This window comes from Schistocerca piceifrons, chromosome 3 (assembly GCF_021461385.2).
Source record: "Schistocerca piceifrons isolate TAMUIC-IGC-003096 chromosome 3, iqSchPice1.1, whole genome shotgun sequence".
NCBI classification, from domain to species: Eukaryota; Metazoa; Arthropoda; class Insecta; order Orthoptera; family Acrididae; genus Schistocerca; species Schistocerca piceifrons.
Window position 1 is genome coordinate 777,861,289 of NC_060140.1, and position 19,933 is coordinate 777,881,221.

The 19,933-nt window shown below is 42.5% G+C and overlaps 1 protein-coding gene across 2 annotated transcripts in view; it reads left to right on the top strand.

Moving 5' to 3' along the window:
* The first annotated feature begins 467 nt into the window (after positions 1 to 467).
* LOC124789642 (sialin-like) overlaps positions 468 to 19,933 on the top strand; it is a 135,249-nt gene continuing 115,783 nt past the window's right edge. For both annotated transcript variants that reach the window (XM_047257072.1, XM_047257073.1), the window contains exon 1: positions 468 to 574. In XM_047257072.1, coding sequence (XP_047113028.1) covers positions 514 to 574 — 61 coding nt within the window. In that variant the 5' untranslated portion in view covers positions 468 to 513. The remainder of the gene's footprint in view (positions 575 to 19,933) is intronic.

Here is a 19,933-nt window from a genome sequence, read left to right on the forward strand (position 1 = left end):
GTTTCTATCGTCTTTGCAACGGCCCTCTTCAGGGCTACTAAACTATTTTATTCGGCCTGAAGAGGACTGCTGCAAAGAAGGTGGAAACTTCGGGTTTAATAGTAGTTTTGGTTTTAAGATGATGAAATCTAATGTCCAAAACGATTTTGTACATATTAACACTGACCATGGAAGAATTCGAGCCTTGTTCTGTATATTTTAATCTTGCAAAGCTGTAAGCCCCCCCCCCCCCCACCCCCTTAAGGTGAAAGGTATGTCTGGTCCGTTTGAGACAAAACGTGTACAGGACAACGGTGTGTCTGTGGACTTGTCAGTAAGAACACGACCTTGTCAGTAAGCAGCTGTGAGATTTGTGAAGCCCAGTCGTGAGCTCGTGCCCTGCCCCACCCCGCTACCCTGTCCCCCCACTCCTCTCCACGGAGTATATAAAAATAGCTGCTGCGCTGCGTACGCAGTACAGCGAGCACCGCGCCGCAGGCATTACGTACCGAACCGCAGCCGCCCGCCCTCGCAATGACAGCCGCAGAAGACATGACGGCGCAAGTGTCGCAGCAGAAGCCGCGCGACGTCAACGGTAACCCTGCGTGGTTTGCTCTTGTAGTTTCTGTTAACACGTCGCCCCTCGTGCTTCCCCGAAAGCAAACGGGAATGTTGCATGGCATCGTTGACTGGCGAGTCCCGTATGAGATCAGCCTTCCACGTCGTATAGGTTTTTTATATCAGCAGTCTTAGAACACATTTATTTTTTGAATGTGTGTGTAGCGTCATAAATGCTTCCAAATAAGACAATATTATGGACGAACTGCGGTCCTTGTAATTGTTTTAAAAATCCTCTTACAAGGGAACCTCCCCATCGCACCCCCCTCAGATTTAGTTACAAGTTGGCACAGTGTATAGGCCTTAAAAAACTGAACACAGATCAATCGAGAAAGCAGGAAGAAGTTGTGTGGAAGTATGAAAAAAATAACCAAAATATACAAACTGAGTAGTCCATGCGCAAGATAGGCAACATCAAGGATAATCAGAGCTCAGGAGCGCAGTGGTCCCGTGGTTAGCGTGAGCAGCTGCGGAACGAGAGATCCTTGGTTCAAGCCTTCCCTCGAGTTGCCTATCTTCTGCATGGACTACTCAGTTTGTATATTTTGGTTATTTTTTTCATACTTCCACACAACTTCTTCCTGCTTTCTCGGTTGATCTGTGTTCAGTTTTTCAAGGCCTATCGACTGTGCAAACTTATAACTAAATCTGAGGGGGGTGCGATGGGGAGGTTGCCTTGTTAGAATTTCATAATTTACTGTGGAATTAATTGTTGTGACCTAGACGGATCAATTATTTCACAAAACCACATCAAGGACCACACGTATTAAAAGGAATGTTGAGAACACGTGTTAAAAGGAGTGTTGAGAATATTCGGAACGTATTTTTCCTTAGCAAGGATGACGGGAAACATACTGCAGCTCTTCTGAATAGTCAACAACAAACACTCACCTCATCAGACGAAGGAGTGGAGTACAAACGAATATTCAAAAATATTGTGTAATACGCGATGAAAGTCGATTTTGTCGCGGTAAAAGTGTGGTCGAGGTGGCATTTACTAGCAGTGTTCTCAGTGACGAGTTGAGTTTCGCAATAAAATCAGCGAAGGTTTTAGTTGTGGAATTTGTTGAAATCGGCCAACAAATCCTTTAAAAAGGTGATGTCGAAATTGTAAAGTTTTCCTTGTATCAGCTGTTGTAGGTTCGTTACATTCTAGTTTCCTTCCCAAATTCAACGGTGTTGTGTAGTCAGTTCAATGAATCACATACCGTTAAAAATTACAAGAACCTTAATTTGATATGAATATCGTTCTTTGACTACTCCACTTATTTTATCGCTATTATCATTTGCTGGTATTTGTCTAGAATGCATTGTTGTTTATGAAAAAGTTACATACATGCAAATGTTGAGTAACGAGCGATGCCGGCCGCTGTGGCCGAGCGGTTCTAGGCGCTTCAGTCCGGAACCACGCTGCTGCTACGGTCGCAGGTTTGAATCCTGCCTCGGGCATGGATGTGTGTGATGTCCTTAGGTTAGTTAGTTTTAAATAGTTCTAAGTCTAGGAGACTGATGACCTCAGATATTAAGTTCCATAGTATTAAGAGTCATTTCAACCACTTTTGAACGATCGATATCTTATAAATTTGTGACAAGGAAAGGCATAGTGTCAAGTACATTCAAATTAATAGAGAACGCCAATCACCTTGCTTCTGCCGGACAGGTGATCGTATCGGTATTGTTTGACGTTGTGCTGCTGCGAGGCTGAAGAGTAATTTGCTACATCTAGCTTAGTACAGTTAAATGTGCAAACGTTAAAATACCTTCAGTACTCCGTTTCAGCATGTTTATTGATTGCAACAAATGTAAAACAAGAATGAAGAAAAGAGAATATATGTTTTTCAGTCGACGTAAGTTTGGAATCTGTTGGATGTTTCTTACGTTAGTTTTAAGGACATTACATATTGCATATCATTAGTTTTCAATATGTTTAATTTGACACAACTATCAGTAAAATAGCAGTTATTCTACACTGTATATCATAATTCTTAGTTTTTCATTCAGTCAATCAGGGAAAGTTCTTACCGGTCAGGGTATCTATTTACCAGTTACTACTTTGGCTTCAAATGGCCGCTGCTCTATCTGTTTGCATTATTCTGTACTAAAAGTATCAGTTTTATTATCTCTATGGTTTCTCGTTAGTATTTCAATTGTATCTCTGTTGTGTACATAGTTCCGCGTAGTCAGTGCGTACACAACTTACCCACTAGAGCGTTCCCCGCTAAGCACAATAGGCGCAGCGCTCTTCCATCTCCGCACTACGAGATGGCGCTGCCTTAGAGACGGACCAAATTCTGCTTCCGCCGATCCACGTATTAATATGTAACGCAGCCAATGAGATTGCTGCTAACGTAGAACCTTTTCTCCTCGCGGATCACACTCGCGCAGTGATATCTGAACGCGCGAGGTATTATAACGAGTGTACAGGCCTCCGATTAGTCAGTCTTTATCAGTCTGCATTAGTCTGTACCAGTCTATAGTCAAGTTTCAGTTTGCGCCTAATAAGATTACCATATTCCTGTACATAGCCATGAAGATAAATGTATAGACACTTCGTCAAGTATCACAGATATGTGAGAATAAGATTAACGTACCAAGACCAAAGGAACTTCAGATTGTCAATTGTAAACAGCATCCAGAATCAAGTTACGTAATGTCTATGATTTTTATTATTTTAATAAATGTGTGTGAAAATTAATCAAGTTCTGTTTAAAGTTGGTCACCGTCAATCTGCTACTCTAAGCGTGCAAATGGCGTTTCTATCGTCTGAGCTAACGGCAGAAGATAAACACGCCACGATAAGACCACGAGACATATTGCTGACACTCGCCTCCTTCGTTAGAGCGACAAGTCAAATAATCTGATGGTGTGTGTACCGAAGGTCTTACAGTACGCACACCACAATCTCCACCTTCTTACACTCTCTGGTGCTAGTGAAACGTCAGAAAAATCGTCAAACAAATCTCTTCCGAAGAACCAGAGACAGAAGGCAACAGGCAGTTTGTCAACAAGTGGCCTCGAAAGCCTTAACAATTTTGCCACTTCCATTTCACCTCAAACCATATATAGTACGACAGGTGGTACAAACCCAAGACATGAAGTGAGAACTGAGGAAAAATGTGTGTTACATAGTCAGATCCACCAATTCGGTTGTTCGGTGGAAGAGAACGTTGAGAACAAAAAGAACTGTGAGTCCTTACCCCTGTTGCTTCGGTTGTAGCGAGGATTGCAACACGTTCGAAAAAAGCAGAACCGCTGTCATGATGTAAGGGTTACAGGCTTGGACGCAGCCGTCTAGTGCGAGAACGAGTGCGAGCTGGCGCTATCTCGGAATGCCGATGAACTGCGGTGTCAGTATACGCCGGCAGTAGTCGCGTCGCGTCGCGTCATGTCGCTGCACGGGTGGAACTGTTTCCAACGCGGAATTTGTCGTCATCGTCTCGCAACAAACCCGTACTTACTCGTGGTAGGACGTCAGAGACACCTATGACGGGTCAGCGTAGCAAGCGCGTTGTTATACTGTTCTTATGGAAATGAAGTGGTGACGGTAAATGACTCGATGTTCGCGAGTTTTGGGATCTCATGAACCCAGTGTCTGTATAATCCTGACAAATAACAAGGGAGGTCGTCAGCTGAGGACACAAAACCCATAACCACCTTATAGTTATAATGATAGGGAAAGAACGGTACACTGTATGTTGGGTTGGGTTGTTTTGGGGAAGGAGACCAGACAGCGACGTCATCGGTCTCATCGGATTAGGGAAGGACAGGGAAGGAAGTCGGCCGTGCCCTTTCAAAGGAACCATCCCGGCATTTGCCTGGAGTGGTTTAGGGAAATAATGGAAAACCTAAATCAGGATGGCTGGACGAGGGATTGAACCGTCGTCCTCCCGAATGCGAGTCCAGTGTGCTAATCACTGCGCCACCTCGCTCGGTGTTACGCTGTAGATTGCGATGGTCCTAACAGCAAGAAGCTGCAGACTCTAGGGGAAAAGCGGTTGAGGAAGAAAGACGTGATAGTTTTGGATAGACTCCAGAAAGACGCTCTACATTATCTGTGGAACATCCAACACATTTGAAAGTGTTCGTGTTTCAGAAAATTGATATTTTTAATGACAGTACAATTTAATTACGCGCAGTTTTGAAAACCACAGGCTTTAGCTACTTGGATCAGTGCCAGTCATTGTCTGACATTGGAGTGATGGCATCCAAGAGGAAAGAGTGCCTGTTGGAAAATCAAACTTTTGTAAGACAAGTGATTATTTTGATGGTATTTTCAGAAGCTTTTTGAAACATCTGTATGCCATCTCTCACAAGGCTGTCAACCATTGTTATGGATAATGGGCTATATCTTTCTGTTGTTCATGGTAAGGCACTTACTTTGGCTATTGTAAAAGATGAAATTATTCATTGGCCGACTCCATCTACAATTGCAAACACCAGATTGCAAGTACGTGCCGAAATAGCAGAGCAAAATATTCTACATTCTCACACAGAAAGAGCCGCAATTTTTAGCTTTCCCCACTGATGCCTTCTTCGAATCCATATCCTTTCTTTTCAACCATTCAAGCCCTATGTGGGATACAGAGCTTACACAATGTGCAGTTGCCTGGTAGGTCTATTCTCACTGTTCGCGGACAGGTTTTTCGCCATTGATGTAGCCCGAAGTCGTAATCGCAAGATGAGGCCAGTGAAAGAAATGATTCCGCCATGGTGACTCTACTTCTGGCAACTTAAATGGTATGAAATGGCTTTGAATTATCTCTGTGTTGGGCATGTAAGTGTCGACAAAAGCTATTTCTATTAGTTTTCTATTATTTATTCCAACTGATTTGCCGGAGTAGACTGTGTACTGCCGCCAATCTTATGAGGCAGGATCATATGCAGGGTGTCTGACAACGCCTATAACAGCCTTCTAGGGTTGTAGAGTGGACTTAGTAAATAAATTTTTGGTAAGGAACACATGACGGAAATTCGATATTGCAGTGCCAGTGTTATTCATGCATATCTAAAGGAAAAGGCACTGCAGAGACTACAGGTGCCATGAAATGCATTTCATGTATTCATGTATTCGCAATTGCGAATATGTACAACCATCATCAATGGAGTGCATGTTGTGAAGATTTGTACCCGACCAGGACTCGAACCCGGATTTCTCGCTTATCGCGAGCAGTCGCCTTACCATTTGGCTATCCGTGATCGTCTCGCGGCCAGACCCTAACTTTCATATGTCGTCAATTGTGAGTCTACAACCTGTACTCGTACGTCCATTATGTATATTCCCGTACAAGTGACATTTTACGTCAAAGTCGCTTGCCCGCTGTCGGCGGATAAATTCGATATCTCAGTCCCTGTGTTATTCTGAATTACGATGCAAAGTTCCTTTGGAGGTACAGGACTGCAGCCATTATGAAATTCATTTCATGTATTGGCAATTGCGAATAAGGACAACCATCAGCCGTAGAATGGAATGACGACAGTGAAAATTTGTGCCTGACCGACATTGCATCACAATTTGGAGTAATACACGCACTGCAATATCGTATTTAACTGCCGATACCTGCGAGCGACTTTCAAGTAAAATATCTCCCCTGTGCGGGAATATACGTAATGGATGTACGAGCACAGGTTGTAGACACATGATTGACGACATATGGAAGTTTTGTTGCGCCCGTGTGTCATGCACGGATTAGCAGATTGTAAGGCTCCCGCTCGCAATAAGCGGCAAATCCGTGTTCGAGTCCTGATCAGGCACAAATTTTTCTTGTCGTTATTCCATTCTTCAGCTGATGTTTGTCCATTGAGAATAAATTAAATGCATGAGGAAAATGTACAATTCAGATACAAAATAAGTTTGAAGATTGGATCGCTTTCAAATCTCACGCTTCGTGATATGATACATTATGGTACTTCTGAATAACGCGTGTATGGAGAATGTTTTCCATTTCGAGTAAATTATTTATCACAACTGGACAAAGATGGTACGTCTTCTACTACTTATCGTTTGGAATAAATTATAAATCTGCATTCCTGAAGATGTGGCTAAAACCTCGTGAACCTAGTTGGATCAGAAATAAAGATGTATCATATAGATGAAGCGGTCTTACTCATCATGGTTTTCCGGATCGTCTGAGTCCAGCATATACCATTTTCGACCGACTACAGCAACGGCTGCGAGAAACTGGTATATTCGCAACTAGAAGTGGTTACCGTGGCGCTCCACGAACGTGCACCAGGATTTGTGGGTAGTGCCTATCAAATCGTGCGTCACAGATATGCCTTCCATAACTAATAGCAAGGTAGCCGCATGGGGAAACTCCTGTAGGACACATAACTCAGAGCTAATTGTCTCCGCTGTGGGTGTACCGTGAAGTGGGAGGTTTGAAATGATCCAATCTTCAAATTTAATTTACGTCCTAACGGAAAAGTTCCAGACTTGTGTTCTTTTATCAGAGCTTTATCTACCGCTCCTTACCTGAGTACCCTCACGCTTGCATGTCCCTGCATCCCAGTCTGCTCTATTTATGGCACTTTTGATGGATTGTGACCTTCGATCTAATGGTTAACCGGCTACTTTCGGCCTACTGTCGTCGTCATGGTGCGGTTGAGGAATCGTGGACCCATAATTCCTGCTTACCTGACGAGTCGATAATTGCGTTTGTTCATTGACAAGGAATGTTCGGTCCTGTCCACTTCGCAAGTTAAATGTCATCATTTAACATATAACCTGATGATTTGGCTTAGAAGCTACGAAACAGGTAGTTAAACAAATTATTTATAAGTGCAGCCAAGCGGTTATTATTCAAGACGTTTATGCACTGTTTCTCCCCTGCAACCCCAGAAGCTTGTAATAAGAATTGTGAAACATCCTGTACAGTCAATGATGCATCATCTATGTAGCATCTTATTGTAACAGCTAATGTGCAACTTATAATAAGCTGTTATAGGAAAAAATAATTTTGCAAAGCGATCCGATAGTGTATGTTACGGCTCGTTTGTACAAAGCAAACATCGTGCTATGCTATGAACCATCTACATTGTCACCGTTGCGTATACGTAAGCACAAGCAACCATTCGACACTGTGTGAAAAGTAATACAGTGAGATGACAAAGCCATGGGATACCTCCTTAAATAGAGTCGGATCTCCTTTTTGCCCGGCGTAATTCAGAAACTCGATGTGGCATGGGCTCAACTTTGGAATCCCCTTGCAGAGGTAAAGAACTATGCTGCATCTATAGCCTTCCATTACTGCGAAAGTGTTGCCAGTGCAGGATTTTGTGCACGAACTCACCTCTCGATTACTTCCAATAAATGTTCGATGGGATTCATGTCGGGCGATGTGGGTGGCCAAATCTTTCGTTCAAATTGTCCAGAATGTTCTCCAAACCAGACGCGAACAGTTGTGGCCAGCTGATATGGCGCATTGTCATTCATAAAAATTCTATCTTTGTTTGGCTGCATGAAGTCCTCGAATGGCTGAAAATGGTCTCCAAGTAGCCGGACATAATCATTTCCAATCAATGATCGGTTTACTTGGACCATAGGACCCAGTCTATTCCATGTAAACACAGCCCGCACTCTTACCGGGCCACTACCGCTTACACTGTGCCTTGTTAACATCTTGGGTCCATGGCTTTGTGGGGTCTTCACTACATTCGAGCCCTACCATATGCTCTCACCAGGTGAAATCGAGAGTCATCTGACCAGGCCACGGATTTCCATTTGTCTGGGGTCCAAGCGATTTGGTCACAAGACCAGGAGAGGCGCTGCAGGCGATGTGCTGTCAGCAAAGGCACTCTCGTCGGTCGTTTGCAGTCATAGCCTATTAACCCCAAATTTCGCCCTACTGTCCTAACGGATACGTTCGTCGTAAATTCAGAACACAAAGGTGTACATTTACATTGTAAATGAAAGGTTAAATCAAATACATCGCTTCTTAATTGCAAAAAACAGGTAGACTTGATATTTGGCGATTGCAGTTCCATCTACCACGAATGAAAATCAGTACATTTCTTGGCGTAGGATATGAATATGTAATAAAATGTGGTGGTTCCCATCTGAAAATGCAAAGTTGATCCCGCCCACACAGGAGGAATGGTTAGGAGGTGGCCAGTTCTAGCTCTGACATATGTCACCTTTACTGACATTAACTTTTCACCTTGAACATTTTTTTTCGTATGATGCATCGTTTTCGAAATATTTATTTGTCTCAAGTTAAAACAAACACTCAGTACACTGTAATACATCCTCATTTTTTGTGCTTCTAATTTATAATTAACCGCTAATAGTTTTTAAGAGCGTCAATACAAAATTTTACTTAGTTATTTAAAAGAACACTTACGTCTTCTGTTATTTTATTGTTTTAAATCTATTGAACATTAGCAAAGAAACTGTAAGAAAAATTATTCTATTTATAGACTTAAGTGTTAAAGGCTCCAGATTAAGAGTTCTCATGTATGAACGAGAAGATATTGTTTCAAAACGGTGTACTGTCAAACAAAAGTATCAGTCAACGTTTAATTGTTGCTGCACTTTCCGGACGTGTATAAGACCATCTTTTAACGCAAATTCAACAGCTATCTGTGTGCTGATGGTTGTCGCTTTTGCGGGAACTTCAGTTCGCAGTTTGGCATGCCTGACAGAGTGTGGGGTCATGCTTTATGTTGACGAAGAAAGAAGAATTTGGATGAAACTTGATGGAGCCTGTACTTCTGTTGCTACAGCGTGCTCTCTGTTGGTAATTGTGTACCTAAACGGTTTGCCAGTTAATATATCATCCAAGCTATTGGAGAGACATCATAATGAGATACAGCAACAAAGTTTACCTCCTTGACAAGCACTGGCAAACCGGTCTCCCAGCCTTCTTCATTGGTGTTGTGATTCCCATACCTACCACATTCTCATGGACCCCCCCCCCCCCCTCCAACCCTCTCCCTCAATTAGAGAAAAAGGAGCTTTGTTAATAGGATTTACATCTGTCCCCGCCAAAGAAACATAGATATCACTATTGGCAAGTGTACCTACACACTTTTATATGAACTCTCGCGATTATTTCTTATTTCGTCATTCACCCCCAACAGCTTGCGTCCTGTGTATGTTCTTGTCCACTATCGACAAAGTCTACGAGTGTTGCGGATCTTTGGAATCCCCGCTCCTCTCTCATGACTGCTAACTGGCCTTGCTACTAACGAAGCAATGCCCTGTGGAATCCAGAAACTAAGCATTTTATCTTGTGCAGGATTTCACACTTCGCAGCTAATGTTAGCGGCTAGGGCTGGATACGTTCCAGGTACTCCTGCTCCGTACTCACATCAGACATCAAAATACATATAGGAGCAACTCTCTACTTCTCCTACAAGTGACTGCTCGCTGAGCATTGTGTCTCTGCAGCATGGCTCTTCTATTGAAAAGCACCAAATGGACCTCAGACAGGTCTCCTTAGGTCATACGTTCTCTTTCGTGGTAACATGGGGCGAAGGTCTGAGATTAAATCCATTGGATTTTTGTATACTCAGGTGATCTGAATCTATTTTCAGTCAGATACTGTTTTTATTTCACTATCATCCAAACCACTTAAATACACAGTGAGTACCACTGCACTAGAGTGAATGGATGATTCGAGCACGATCTGTACATTATTTTCGTATTAATGTAATTTTGCTCTTCATTTTGTTCATTCTTAAGTAACTGCCTCATTGTGACCATAAAATAGCTGATTCGTACCTAACACATAGATGTAAAACATGTAGGAAATATGAAGTCGGAAGATGTTGAGATTCGTACCATATTGTTCAGCTGTACTCAAATAGTAATTGCCGTGGCACACTATGGCGTCGATTCCAGGGTGAGTTATCACTGAATTATTACCTGCGAGGGATTCAACACCAGAGACGTTGTCACCAACAGTAACGCGCCCACTATATACTGTAACTTTTAAACCACTTCGTTTCGGTTCGAATTGTTGCTGTGCATTGTTCTTTAACGACATCATTTCATTCAGTAGGTTCTCCGTCTGTAGGTCTACGTAGATAATTCACAGACAAAACGCCTGAAACGAGCAAAAGAACACTCTAGAAGTTAACTGGTGCAGTACAGAAGTGATTAAAGGGGCTTACTCGTGACGTAGTTGAATGCTGCATCAGAAGAATGTTAAAGAAACGAAATCAGAAACTTTCTAACAAAAAGTTCTTAATACACCATGTAAGTTCCGGAGATGCTGTACTAAAAGAAACTCAGTGAAATCATGTTTATACAGGCTGGTTCAAAAAGAAAGAACAGATTTCAGTTAAAAATACTTTTGCTGTGTCACTAGATAGATGAAGGTTGAAAGTTTTATGTTCGCGCAGACACTGTACCATACACTCAATGTGAGCACAATGGGTTGCTTGAGAAATATTGAAACGGTAGCTCACTTCATTGCACAAACGAATCAACAGATCCCTATTTGTCGAATCGACAGCTTCAACAATTCGATTTCTCAACTCGAGTAGCTGCCATAGGTTGGACAAAGACTGTCTTTTATACACCTCCACAGAAAACATATCGCAAGTTGTGAGTTCTGGTGACCTAGGACGCCAGAAGTAATGAACAAGATCTTGTTGTCCATCTCTTCCAATCCAACGTTGTGGGATAGTGTTGTTAAGCTAACGCCGCGCTTCAAGGTGAATCTGAGGCTGGTCGCCGCCATGCATAAAAGTGATATCATTGGAATCTTCGCGAAGTTGAGGAAACAACCAATTTTGCAAAATGTTTAGGTATGACATTCCTATCGCAGTTTCCTCCACAAAAAAGGAAAGGGCCATAAACTTTGTGAACAGAAACGGCACAAAAGACAATCAATTTTTGTGAGATTTTCAGGTTCGAGGACGACATCGGGATTTTGTGAGCACAAAATACTTGCGTTATGGAGGTATACTTTACCCGATAGATGAGACGCCGTGTCGTCCGAAATGATGAGTCACTCAGAGGAAGTGCCCTCTACCGTATTCCGGCGAACTGAAATGCAAATTATTATTATTATTATTATTTCTTTTTTTTTTTTTGGTGGTGGGGGGGGGGGGGGGTCGCCGGGGCGCAATTGTCGCAGTAACAGCAATGCGCAAGACCTCATATGCACGTCTTGTGAACTACTCAGGGCTCCGTGTGAACGCATTTCGGCTAAGCTCGATATTTTCATCAGATGTGCGTGGCCGATCAGTGAGCTCTTCCCTCTGCATGTGCAATCAACTTTTACACCAGTCTTAAATCTGCTTGTGCAGAGGCAGCCTCACGCTAAATAGGCGGCGGAATGGACGTTACACTTGAACACTGGATTGACTTCCCGCATATGCCAACACACAAAATGATTTTTCTTGTCGTGTAGTTGCCATGTAGCTAGAAACAAAAAACAGCGCAGCAGTGTCAAAACTTTGAACCTTCCTATAACTAGTGACATACGCTATGTGTTTCTATCTTTTACAGCTCTTTTTTGAACCACCCAATATGATAGACGCACAGTTCATGGAATCAGGATAAAATTATGCACTCTCTTCTCGCGGCGTCTTAGTGATAGGAAAGTGTCCTTCCTCCGATACACATTCATGCGCCAAAACATTATGAGCAATGCCTAACGCGAGACTGAATGCCGCCTGGTTGCACTGCAGGCACATGACGCGCTAAGGAAAGTATAAGTGGAGCAGAAGCGATCGGGAAGTCATTCTTGCGGCGATAAGGCTGAAGGACGGTATAACAACGGGTAGGTGATCAGGGGTGGAGCGTCCACACCTCATCATAGAAAGTGTGTGCGGTCGTGTCCGGGTACCTAGAAGTAGATATCCTCGGAGCAGTGAAGCAATTTAAATCACTTAATAAAAACAAGTCATCCAGTCCACAAAGTATACCAGTTAGGTTCCTTTCAGAGTAAGCTAATGTAACAGATCCATACTTAACAATCATGTACAATTACTCGCGCGACGAAAGATCCGTACCCAAAGACTGGAAAGTTGCACAGGAAGTAAGAGTAATCCACTGAATTACAGGTCTGTATCAAGAACGTCGATGTGCAGCAGGCTTCTGGAATATATTCTGTTCGAATATTATGAATTGCCTCTAAGAGAACGGTCTATTGACACATAGTCAATTCGGCTTTAGAAAACATCGTTCTTGTGAAACACCACTAGCTCTTTACTCACACGAAGTGTTGAGTGTTGCCGACAAGGGATTTCAAGTTGTTATAATATTTATAGGTTTCTAGAAAGGCTTTTACGCGATACTCCACAAGCGGCTTGAAGTGAAATTGGGTGCTTCTGGAATATCGTCTCAGTTATGCGGCTGGATTCATGATTTCCTGTCAGAGAGGTCACTGACGAAAATTGATCGAGTAAAGCAGAAGTGATTGCTGGTGTTCCGCAAGGTAGTGTTGTAGGCCTTCTGTTGTTCCTGATCTATATAAACGTTTTAGGAGACAATTTGAACAGTCGTCTTAGGTTGTTTGCAGATAACGCTGTCATTTACCGAGTTGTAAAGTCATCAAATGATCAAAACCAATTGCAAAACGATTTAGAAAGTATATCTGTATGGTTCGAAAATTGGCAATTGATCATAAATAATGAAAAGTGTGAGGTCATCCACATAAGTGCTAAAAGGAATCCGTTAAACTTCGGTTACACTATAAATCAATCAAAATCTGAAGCCGGCTAAATTCAACTATTTACCTAGGAATTACCATTGCGAAAAACTTAATTGGTAAGAACACATAGAAAATGTTGTAGGGAAGGTGAACGAAAAATGTGTTTCATTGGCAGAACACTTTGAGGATGCAACAGATCTACTGAAGAGATTGCGTGCTTTACGCTTGTACGTCCTACTTAGGAGTATTTCTGCGCGTTGAGAGTTCCTTATCAGATAGGATTAACGGAGTACATCGTGCATCGATAAATTTCAAAGATGGACATCACGTTTTGTAATACCGAGAAATAGGGGGGAGAGTGTTACGGATATGATACAGTATCTGGGGCTGAAATCATAAAAACAAAGAAGTTTTTCGTAGCAGCGGAATCTTCTCAGGAAGTTTCAATTTTCTCCTCCGAGCGCGAAAATATTTTGTTGACGCCGACCTACGTAGGGAGAAACGATCATTATAATAATATTAGCGAAATCAGAGTTGCCCCGGAAAGATATGGAGGTAGGTGTTCTTTTTCCGCGCGCTGTTCGAGAGTGAAAGTTGTAGAAAATTAGTGTGAAGGTGGTTCGATGAACCCTCTGCCAGGCACTTACGTCTGACTGCAGAGTAGCCATGTCGACAAAGATGTAGATGCAGATACGCCATCATCCAATCGAACGGCCGCTCGTAACATGCACCACGCCACGAACGTAGGGCCCTGCGAGCAGTATTATGCCACAGCGGATATTCTTCTGAGCTTCCATAGACGTACGGCAGTAATCCTAGGCACCTGGGTAGGAGAGGGATTCGTGAACATTACTGCGGACTACCTGTATCCCTCCATATCTGGCGCCTACACCGAAGGCGATGCCATAACTGCCCGTGACCCATGGCAAGGTCTGACCTACAGTGGTTTGAGGAGCACGATACTGATCTCGCGTTGTCTTGGCCACCAATTAGTCTGATCTGAACCCGATGGAAGACATCTCGGACGCTATCGGTGCCAGTTCCGGGCCCACAAATCAACAACCCATAATTTACGGGATTTCGTCACCTGGTGACACATGTCTGCGTGCCATATATCTTCTTAAACCTGTCAATGAATTGTCGAATTCATGTCACATAGGATCGCTGCTGTACTGCGTTCCAAAGATAGACTAACGCGGTACAAAGGAGATTGTCATAGTATCTGGCTCATCTGTGTGTGGATGAAACATTTCGCTAGAGAGCGTAGAGTGATACCACTTCTTACTGGTTGTTTCTCAAGCAATAAACTGAGTGAGGCACCTGTACATTACATTTAGTTGATTACTAGGCATATTGTAAAATAGCAAAGAATTAAAATAGTAGATTCCGATGTCCAGACGAGATTGAGGATTTCAGTTATCTACACAATATTTCCACACAAGACCTACCAATTTATGCCAGAGACAATAAACGATGGCCTTAGGTTTGTTCCCCATCTGACTCTGCAATATAATCATCTCAATCGACCATCCGTAAATAATCTTCTGTCAACCATAACCTCGGAACTCACTGGCTTAAATCACACAATTGTCGTAAGAACGATCTCTAAAACAATTTCTCAAACTTAGCTGACGTGAAAGTGACATCCAACTGTGTCTTATACCATGGCCATCTAGGTGCATGTTGTGTACCCTGGTATATAATCCGCCGGTTTAGTTATCATCCTTACAACCTCATTTACTGTATGACGTCACCATAATCCCGTCGCCCAGCTATATAATATGAAATACCTGAACCAACATCTGCTGATATTCGCAAGCTAGGTATTGGACACTAAAAGGTTTAAATATATTATAAAGGCGACTGGACGCACTTTCCACAAAAAGTCGTAGACTATTTAAGCCTTTCCACAGTAATCAGCTTCCAGAATGGGCCAGATAAACAAGGTTGGGTTGGGTTCTCTGGGGGAGGACACCAGACAGCGAACTCATCGGTCTCATCGGATTTGGGAAGGAAGTCGGCCGTGTCCTCTCAAAGGAACCATCCCGGCATTTGCCTGGAGCTATTTAGGGAAATCACGGAAAACCTAAATCATGAGGCCGGATGCGTGATTGAACCATCGTCCTCCCGAATGCGAGTCCAGTGTGCTAGCCACTGCGCCACCTCGCTCGGTCCAGATAAACAAGAAATAATAATTTGTTCAATGCGGAATCCTCAAAAATATAGTTATTATTGAAGCAAATAGCAAAGTTTCTGAAGAAAGTCACTGAAGACAAAGATAAACGGCAGAGTGGAACATATTATGTAGCAGCACCAAAACGACAACGGAAGGCTTTGTGTATTGCACGTGGCATTGCCATCAGTGCTGAGTCACCGTGGGAATCAGGGGACGGTGTTGCCATGGCGTCACGGAGTATTACGTGTGAAGAGTGTTAAAAGCGACGCGGCCTATGTAAACAAGACGCCGTAAGGCGTAGCCATGTACGACGGACCAGGTCTTTAGCAGGTCACTCCAAACTATTACGCTTTGTGTCAAACTGTTTTGCAACTTTGTTGTTTTCTTTTAACGGCATTTGTCAGCTTTGCTATACATCCAGCTCATAACTTCGTTTCTTAAGACTGTAATATTTCATAATGACGAAATGTATTTAGGCTCATTAATTTAGAGTATTTTAACAGCGGCTGCCTCAGAACCCTAAGAAATTTTGATCGCATTTTTAGATTGTCAGTGTAACAATAATCAGTGCCCAGATACCTGAGGGCTAGCCAGAAACCGAAATACACAAAAAAACGAAATGTTATCTTTTGTCTTCAAATGTTTATCTGAAACGAAAGTCAGTGAGAATTTTAATTATTTAATACTCTAGCCTTTGCTGTGCTACATGCTTATCAATACTCGAGATGCTGAAAACAGCTTAAATCGGTAAATCTCAGCTCCTCGGCACATTCTCTGTTGAGAGTTAGGCCAGCCGGTGTGGCCGTGCGGTTCTAGGCGCTTCAGTCTGGAACCGCGTGACCGCTACGGTCGCAGGTTCGAATCCTGCCTCGGGCATGGATGTGTGTGATGTCCTTAGGTTAGTTAGGTTTAAGTAGTTCTAAGTTCTAAGGGAGTGATGACCTCAGATGTTAAGTCCCATAGTGCTCAGAGCTATTTGAACCATTTTTTTTCAGATGACGAGACGAGAGACGTGTTCCTCTTAACTGCAAGAGAGCGCAGGTTTGACCTATACAGTTGACAAGCGTAACTAATGAGCGCAGAATATGGTCTGATTTTAGCCCAAAGAAAGCCGAAAGTATGAAGAGGAGCAGAAATAGTGGTAAATTTGACATCAAAATTGGGATCCATGTGGTAGACGGAGTGATGGAATTCCAGTACCTTGGAAGAAAAGTAAAAGTCGTAACAAGGAAGATATACACTGCTGTGTCCAGTACGATGTAGGAAAACCGTTAGCATTTGAAACACCTTTCAGTCGTATCCGACGATGATGTTTGGTTTGTGTAGCGCTCAGCTACGCGGTTATCAGCGACCGTACAAATCCCCAGCCTTTGCTCAGTCCAATCTTCCCACTTTCATGAGTGATGATGAAATAATGAGGACAACAGAAATATCCAGTCATCTCGAAGCAGGTGAAAATTCCTGACCCCACCGGGAATCGAACCTGGGACCCCGTGCTCGGGAAGCGAGACCACGAGCTGCGGACAGTCGTTTCCGAGTGGATAAATACAGGCCCTGTGTAGTTTCCAAGGGACTCTTATACCATTCTTCTTGGAAAATAATGGCAAGTTTACTTAACGATGATGGAGGTGGATAGCGATCTGGCGCCCTTCTCTCCAAAGTACGAGGCATGTTCAAAAAGTAAGTGCACTGTTAAGGCTGTGGTTTTCTATGTTCTTTGGTGTTTGGAAACACTGAGTGGTAGAAGGGCATCCCCTCATCTGAGCAAGCATCGCAGGAACACGGTAGTACATAAACTTACGTTATTATTAAAAAAAAAAAAAGTCGTATGTTGCACAATGATCTTTATTAGCTCAAGAATCTCCTTTAATAAAGAACAGTGTGCAACCTACGACCTTTTTTTTTCTAAATAGTAGCAATAATGAGGTTGATTTACCACCACGCCAAGATGGAATGGAATAATTTTTATGATGATTTGCTTTGTCAGGCATCCAGAATGCCGGCGGCTTTCCTCCGTAAAATGAATTACAATATTGTGAAGATAAATATGAGCGTAAGGTTTAGTAAGCAGTGATTCGTTGAGAAACTTGTTCCGTTATTCATCCATAAACATCTTAGGATATACTTAGAGTATGCTTATACGCATAAGTGTGCTAGGTCCTGATTAATATTTTTCACAGAGAAAGATAAGATTAATGTTCTAATTTTCATTGCACATTTTAATGCTGTGTTGCATATGACCATGGCTGATTTTGGTGATTTGCTTGTAATTTTAAACATTTCTGCATGGGAGAGTGCCCAACTGATTATCAGGGCACAACAGCATAAACTAAATAAGCCTCAAAAAATTTATTGTCACTCAGAATATCACAGGATTAAGAGACCCGAGGCCCCCTTTCCCTTTGTAGAGCGTATTGTCAACATAACGGATATTGTTTTCAGTGAAAAGCAACTGAACATGCTCAACAAAGGCCTTAAGTATAGCATCCAACCAAGGCTTGACGATACTACTGCCACGTTCTTGGTAACACGTGGTATAATCGCTCTTGGTGCTTCTACCTGTAACAGATCTGATAAACTGAGATTCGCTTGTAAAGCCAGTGAACTCACTGAGAAGGCCACATATGCTAAGCATGATTAAGACCATACAATTCTGGCATAATGTCATTATAGACCGCACTGACAAAAGGGATTTCACTGTCCTTATTTGGAAGGTAGGAGACGAGGTACTGACGGAATTAGAGCTATGACGACCGGTCGTGAGTCGTGCTTGGGTAGCTCAGATGATAAAGCACTTGCCCGCAAAGGTCCCGAGTTCGAGTCTCGGTCCGGCACAGGTTTCCCCACTTTCGTTGTTCATGAAGCTGACTACACAGATAAAAACACAGCGGTTTTTCCAGGACGATGATATTCGCGAAATAGATTACAATCCTGTCGAGAACTTTGTTAAAGAGCTTAAGGCTTCCTTAGATGGGTGCACGTATATCATCCCCCTCCCCTCTCCCCCCCCCCCCCCCGAAATTTTACCCAGTTTTAGAGTGATGAATCCTAAGGCCCCTCACATGCATGCACAAATAAAGGCTCACAAGATAATTTCTCTTCACTTCCTGTCATTAATGTGATCGAGAAACCAGGCGAGCCGGTCTCTAAATATTTGCTTCAACTGATTGGCAAAGAGTTCACATTTCGCGAAAATTTTGCCATTTCTAATAGAACGGAACTTGCACAACTCTTACATAATAACTATTTCTCTCCAGGCTGCACTTTACTGTCATTCACTAGATGAGACTATTTCAGTTACTCAGGATAACATCTTGAAGCACTGACGTATGTGAACTGATGAAACTTTGGAGCATGTAGCTCCTATTAGGCTCTTGACTTCGTACAATTGCTTCACTTTTAACAACAAATTTTATATGCAGTCGGATGGCTTGGACTTGGCAGTTATCTTGCGGCGTTTCTCAGTGATAGATTCGAGTATTACGTGGAATGTGACTATACAACCCGGGCCTCTGCCATTTCCAAAAAAATCCGCTGTTAAAGACGATATATCGATGACATTGAAACGTCCCCTTTGAACAATTATACATGACTGTGCTTAAACTGACACACAATATTTTTAGCGCAACGCAATCTGACTTTCAATAATCCCTACAAAAGAGTGGCCCTGACTAACATTAACCTATACCTTTCACAAATCACTTATCTCACAAAAATCTTCGTTACTCGAACTACTGCAATACAGCGAGCGCCAGCTAAATAAAAGATTCAAACTACGGATGGCACTAACTACTGATAGGCATAGTTAGCAAATGAAAGATTTTAATAGAGAACAAACAATGCATTTACCTTAATAGTGTTGAAAAATCATAATATACATAGCAGTTCATGACATCCAGTCTTACAAATTTCAAAACTCCGCCATTTCTCTCCCCACATCCACCACTGCTGGCGGCTCACCTCCAACTGCGCAACGCTACGCGCTGTTAACAGCCAACTGCCCAACGCTACAATGGCAGACAACAATGCAAACTAGCCACAGACTGCACACAGCACAGCCAGTCATTTTTCATACAGAGTGCTACGTGGCGTTACCAATAAGAAAACCTAAACAGCCTACTTACAACATAACAATTATTTTTGACGGTGAAGGATCTGATATTACGTTTGTGGTCGAAGAGTATAACAACCTTCACATAGAAATTATTTTTATGCATGAAATCATGAATAGCAATAGTATTCTCAACTTCTTTGATTTGCAGCTTTGTCTCACTAAAACGTCATCAAATTTGACATTTATCGTAAGCCTTATACAAGCGCGCTTTTTGTAATGGATAGCGGCCCTCCATCATTGATAAATTATTTTAAAAAATCGCTATGCGAGCGAGTAACCATTCCCAGGGCAGTATTACAGATTTGCTAAGTATCCATTTTTAGGAAATGTGTCCTATGCCACTGTAAACTCTTTCGTGGTCTAAATATAAGAATAGTGTATACCGTCCCTAATAGAATCCAATACATATACATTCATGCCGGCCGGGGTGGTCGAGCGGTT